The sequence below is a fragment of the Saccopteryx leptura genome, chromosome 6, assembly GCF_036850995.1.
Source record: "Saccopteryx leptura isolate mSacLep1 chromosome 6, mSacLep1_pri_phased_curated, whole genome shotgun sequence".
Lineage (NCBI taxonomy): Eukaryota > Metazoa > Chordata > Mammalia > Chiroptera > Emballonuridae > Saccopteryx > Saccopteryx leptura.
In genome coordinates this window covers 70,530,741-70,536,760 of record NC_089508.1, presented here as the reverse complement: position 1 = coordinate 70,536,760, position 6,020 = coordinate 70,530,741, and the positions used below count along the sequence as shown (strand labels likewise).

The 6,020-nt window shown below is 41.2% G+C and overlaps 1 protein-coding gene across 3 annotated transcripts in view; it reads left to right on the top strand.

The window, feature by feature from the left end:
• Positions 1 to 6,020, top strand: part of GALK2 (galactokinase 2) — a 159,411-nt gene that overhangs the window by 94,031 nt on the left and 59,360 nt on the right. For 2 of the 3 annotated variants that reach the window (XM_066388330.1, XM_066388329.1), the window contains 2 exons: positions 14 to 112; positions 1,779 to 1,931. In XM_066388330.1, coding sequence (XP_066244427.1) covers positions 14 to 112; positions 1,779 to 1,931 — 252 coding nt within the window. The remainder of the gene's footprint in view (positions 1 to 13; positions 113 to 1,778; positions 1,932 to 6,020) is intronic. The other variant, XM_066388331.1, reaches the window with a different exon arrangement.

The following is a 6,020-nucleotide window of genomic DNA, read 5'->3' as shown; positions in this document are numbered from 1 at the left end:
TTTACTTTTCCAGGTGGAACTTGCAGAAATCTGTGCCAAGAGCGAGCGTTATATTGGCACCGAAGGCGGAGGGATGGACCAGTCCATATCATTTCTTGCAGAAGAAGGAACTGTAGGTGACCTTGAGCTATTTGGAAATATCAATGAGGGGAAGTTCACACAGAGAGGAAGGCTATGAGATTCCTAGTGTTCTTGGTTTTGGTCAGCATATTCTGTTAGGCTCTATTGTAAGGTGGTAGTTCTCATCTCCTTTGTCATTCAAGGCTACCACCAGTTCACCTATTCTGTTTCGTGTTGCTCATCTCTCCTTTAAGTTTCCAGAATCATACCTCAAGTCTGTTTTTCTCTTGTGTGTATGTTTTTTTTTTTCTTTCTAATTCATTGTTAGGATGAGATTTCTCAACTCCCTAGTTACTGAGACCTCTTTTCCCTCTCTTGTCCCAAATCACTTCATCTCATGGCATTTTCATAATCTCTTGTTGGTTTTAAACCCAAATGTTAGTTTTCTTACCACATATATTCACAACCTCTCTTTTTATAATTTACTCTTTGGTATCATTTTTCTCTGTCAACATTTTTGGGGCTTCAGCGGTAGGGAAAAGAATGTTGACAGTAATCCAGGAATGAATTCCTTAGCTGGATACCACTTCCCCTTGGCTATCAACTCCTTTAGACAGAGAAGAGGTTTAGGTTGTTGGTTATGAACTACCCATTTCTAAAGTAGAAGCAAACATTTATTTAAAATCTTTTCTTAGTTTTTCATCAGATTCCTACAGGCTTGGCTATTTTCCCAGAATACCTGGATGTCTTCTTATTAAGAATATTTGTTGTTGATTCCCCTAAGCCAAATACATGAGGCATGAGCAAATTTGGTTTAATGCTAAGAAAATACTCTGGGTGTTTTGGATGAGACCCGATAAGCAGATATGATGACAGGAGTCCTGACGTTAATGTAAGTTAGAGAATCTGAACAAAATCCCAGTTCTTTCAGTTTACAAATCAATTCACAATCTTACGCCTGCTTTACTGCTCCGACCTGCCCTCTTACCACGCCTCACCCCTCAAACTCGAAGCTGCAGCTAACTTTCAGTTCCTAAAGCTCTATTAACACCACGTGCTGCTTGTGCATCTCTGAACTTGCCCATGCTCTTCCCTTTTCTTGACATCCTATTTGGGTACAGAAACCCTCTGCCTGCCCTGATCTTGCTCATCTTTGAAGACCCAGTTTAGATTTCTCTTTATTCAGAGGAGCTTTCAACAGGCTGTTATCTGATCAGGTGCTTCAAGTATGTGCCTATATAGCACCTTGAACTTTCCTACCATTGTCACACAACCTGGAACTGCACTTGTCTACTTGACTGCCTTTCCCACTGTATTGTAAGCTCTGTGAGGGCAGGGACAGTGTCTGTCTTGTTCACTGTTGTATCTCCAATGCCTAGTACAGTACCTAGAAGTCAATAAATAACATATGAATGAAGCCCTGGGCAGTTAGCTCAGTTGGTTACAGTGTCATCTGATGCCAAAGTTGTAGTTTTGATCCCTGGTTAGGGCACATACAAGAAACAACCAATGAATGCATAAATAAGTGGAACAACAAATTGATGTTTCTCTCTCTCTTCCTTTCTCTCTAAAATCAATAAGTAAAAATAAGTTAAAATATTTGAGTGAATGAATGCATTTTTAGGAAAAAAATTAGTAAGATAAATAAGTGCATAAATGGTTAAGCATTTTCTGAATTCTAATACATCGTATCTTATCTGTCATTTTTCTTCCAACAGGCCAAGTTGATAGAATTTAGTCCTCTGAGGGCAACTGATGTGAAACTCCCAGGTGGGGCAGTGTTTGTGATTGCCAACAGTTGTGTGGAAATGAATAAGGCAGCAACCTCCCATTTCAACATCAGGGTGATGGAGTGTCGGCTGGCTGCAAAGGTATGAACTTGGCAAACTAGTGAAACTTGAAGTAAGCTTTCTCTGTTCTTTTTCTCTTTATTCCTTATTACTTTGTTTTTACTTAAAGTTTAGGGAAACATTCTGACTGCAGCCACATTCTAACTGAAGGTCTTTGGGTCAAGTGCAATCTAATTCCAAACTCAGGAGATAAATGAGCCTATAGGTATGCCCTGGGACCTCTAGCAATTGAGAAGTTATGTGAAATTCACAGCTGAGGTTTCCAGGGCAGCACTGGGGAAAAGAGGACAGCTTTTATATGTGAAGCCCAGTCCCTGGAGGAAGATAGTTGGAGGTGATTGACGGGAAGTGACCATAGCTGCTTGTTTTCTCAATGAAAGTAACGGCAGCCTCAACCCTTGGTCCTCTTATATGCACCATTTTTTACTGGGCCATAACTGGTCACTCTAAAAATATAGGCTTTTTATCACTCTCCGGGCTCCCAGAAGACTTCTATGTGTCTAGTAGGGAAGCACAAACCAGAGGGAGTCTTGCCAGTTCTTTGTTCCACAGTTTAGAGCACCCTTGCCAGCCGAGCCTTAAATCTGCTTAGGAAGGTTTTTTTTATTTTATTTTTTATTTTTTTACAGGGACAGAGAGAGGGATAGACAGGGACAGACAGACAGGAACGGAGAGATGAGAAGCATCAATCATTAGTTTTTCTTTGCACATTGCAACACCTTAGTTGTTCATTGGTTGCTTTCTCATATGGGCCTTAACCGCGGGCCTTCAGCAGACCGAGTAACCTCTTGCTGGAGCCAGTGACCTTGGGCTTAAGCTGGTGAGCTTTTGCTCAAAACCCGCGCTCAAGCTGGTGACCTCAGGGTCTCGAACCTGGGTCTTTTGCATCCCAGTCCAACGCTCTATCCACTGTGCCACTACTCGGTCAGGTGGAAGTATTTTTTTTTAAGTTTATTTTTTATTTTTATATTTATTTATTTATTTATTTTTACACAGACAGAGAGAGAGAGAGTCAGAGAGAGGGATAGATAGGGACAGACAGACAGGAACGGAGAGATAAGAAGCATCAATCATCAGTTTTTCATTGCGACACCTTAGTTGTTCATTGATTGCTTTCTCATATGTGCCTTGACCATGGGGCTACAGCAGACTGAGTGACCCCTTGCTTAAGCCAGCGACCTAGGGTCCAAGCTGGTGAACTTTGCTCAAACCAGATGAGCCCGCGCTCAAGCTAGTGACCTCAGGGTCTCAAACCTGGCTCCTCTGCATCCCAGCCTGATGCTCTATCTACTGTGCCACCGCCAGGTCAGACCTTAGGAAGTATTAATTTAATACCTATCGTATGCTTAGAAGCATGAAAATGTACAAAAGGCTACAAAACATAAGAATAGAGAGTAATGAGTTAAAGCTACTGGGAAAAAAGATAAATATCTAACCACTATGCTGTACATCTGAAAGTAGTAGAAAGTAATACTGAATGTCAACTGTAACTGAAAAATCTAAAAAGAGAGAAAAGAAAAAAAAATAGGAGATGGTTAACGTGATCAGGTGGTTTGTAACCAATGCTCCAAAAAGTGACACAGAAACGAAATGTTATGGAGGATCCAGAAAAGCAGGTGGTATGACTAGCAAGTTGGAGCCCTGACGCTGAGCTGGGAGTGAAGCCTGGGTCAGAAGCTCCACTGTGCTTTCTCCCAATCATTTTTCCAGTATCTGTTAGAATGATGGTTTAGTGCAGTAGGTAGTGCTTCGACCCGGAGTGCTGTCGTCGCTGGTTTGAAACCCTGGCTTGCCGGGAAAGGCACATATAAGAAGCAACTACTGCAAGTTGATGCTTCCTGCACCTCCCCAACTCTTCTTTCTCTAAAATCAGCAAGTAAAATCTTTTAAAAAAAGAATTTAAATCTCATCAGGTAATTTCCATGCTTAACACCTTTCAAAAGTTTCCATTTTATTGGAATAAAATAGAAAGTTCTTACCACCACCTGAAGAGCCCTGCAGAATCCAAGGCCTGTGCACCTCGCTCTCTTAGCTTCCCCGCTCCATTGCACTCTGGCCCTGGTGCTGTTCTCACTTCAGTGACTTTGCACATGCCCAGAACACTCTTCCTCCAGCCTTCTTTCTTTTATTTATTTATTTTTTTTAAGATTTTATTTACTTATTACAGAGAAGGGGGGGGGGGAGAAGGAAGCATCAACTCCCATATGTGCCTTGACCAGGCAAGCCCAGGGTTTTGAACCGGCAACCTCAGCATTTCCAGGTTGACGCTTTATCCACTGCGCCACCACAGGTCAGGCCCTCCTCCAGCCCTCTGAAGTCTTAGCTCAGATGTCCCTCAGGGAACCCTTCCTTAACTTCCTTATTCCCAGGCTAAGGTAGGGCTTCTTTTCCATATTTCACCTCTCAGTAATGATACTATCACAATTGTTTAATATCTGTCTCCTCTTTCTGGTTTGATTTTACTTGAGAACCGAGACTGTGTCCATCTTATATCTTTGATGCCTGGCTGAAGTAGGCACAGGGTAAATAGTTGTTGAATAAATGGATGACTGCTAACTGTGTCCCTGCCCTGTTATATTAATTTTGCTCAATTTCACAATTTTTTACAAGTGCATATCATTTAGGGTGTCATTCTCCCTTAGAACTGACTTACTCCTTCAGCCCTTACTCCCACCCTCTGAAGTTGTGAGGTTGAGGAGAGTAGAGAGATGATGAACCAGAAAAAATAAGAGCTATTTTTTTCTGGAAAATTTTGGGGTTAAACTTTAAAAAAAATATCATGATTGAAATTAATTTTTTTGAGAGACAGAAACAGAGAGAGATACAGATAGGGATAGACAGACAGGAAGGGAGAGAAATGAGAAGCATCAATTCTTTGTTGCGGCATCTTAATTGTTCATTGATTGCTTTCTCATATGTGCCTTAACTGGGGGGCTCCAGCTGAGCCAGTGACCCCTTGCTCAAGCCAGCGACCATGGGATCATGTCTGTGATCCCATGCTCAAGCCAGCGACCTCACGCTCAAGCTGGTGAGCCCACACTCAAGCCGGATGAGCCTGCACTCAAGTCGGCAACCTTGGGGATTTGAACGTGGATCCTCTGCATCCCAGGCCAATGCTCTATCCACTGCACCACTGCCTGGTCAGGCCATGATTTAAATTTTTAAAATTTGGAGTTTTCTCATTTAGATAGTTTCTAGAAATTGTGTAAAATAAATGTTTTAGTATTAGATATACTTTCCCAGTATTTAATTGGTATATATATGAGAAGTAGTTAGTACCATCAGCTTTTCAATATCAAGGCTTCAGTGACCTTTTCTTCCCTTTAGGACAAGTTTCCTCTTTCAGAGGATGGAAGAAATTAGTGTCTTCTTTGAGGGCTTATTTTTGTTGACTTTTTATTCTGAGGTTGGTGAGTAAGTGTTGCCTTCCAGAGGAGACCTCAAACATACACAACATTGTTTTCAAAGTTTTATCACGAAATCAGATATCCTCTACGAGATCCATTCATGAGCTGAAACAAGGATGAGACATGTAAAATGGATTCAGGTTGTGACTACTCTCTTCCAAAGATTCAAGAAGACAGCCGGGAATAAAATTTGATGCTGCATTTCTGTAGTGAAAGTTTTCGGGATGGGGGCCACGTCCTTTGAGAGTTAACTATAAAAAGGGCCTCTCCCCAGAAAGCAGTCGCTGAAAACTGATTTCATGCCAAGCCCCCTGTTCTTGAGAATGCCTCTGGCTTTAACTGTGTAACTTTGTGCTTTAGAGGGACTTTGGTCAGCAAATTTGGCATCTGAATTTGGCTTTTTGCCATATACTCCTCACAATTGGTTTAGATAAAACTCATTGTTGTAAATGCTCTGAATTTTTCTCTTTTTAAAATACACGGACAAACCTAAAATATGGGAGAAAGAAAAGTGAAAGACATTATTAAGGTGAAGAATGTTTTCTGAAGGATGTTGCTGAAAATCACTAGAATCCAAGGTGACGTATGAAAGGGATATAAAGATAAAATTGTTAATATGGGAGATATACACATAAATCTTGATGTTATGATTACGTTTTTGCCTAGAAATATGGGCTAGAGCATTCTGTTCAGCATGCTTTCC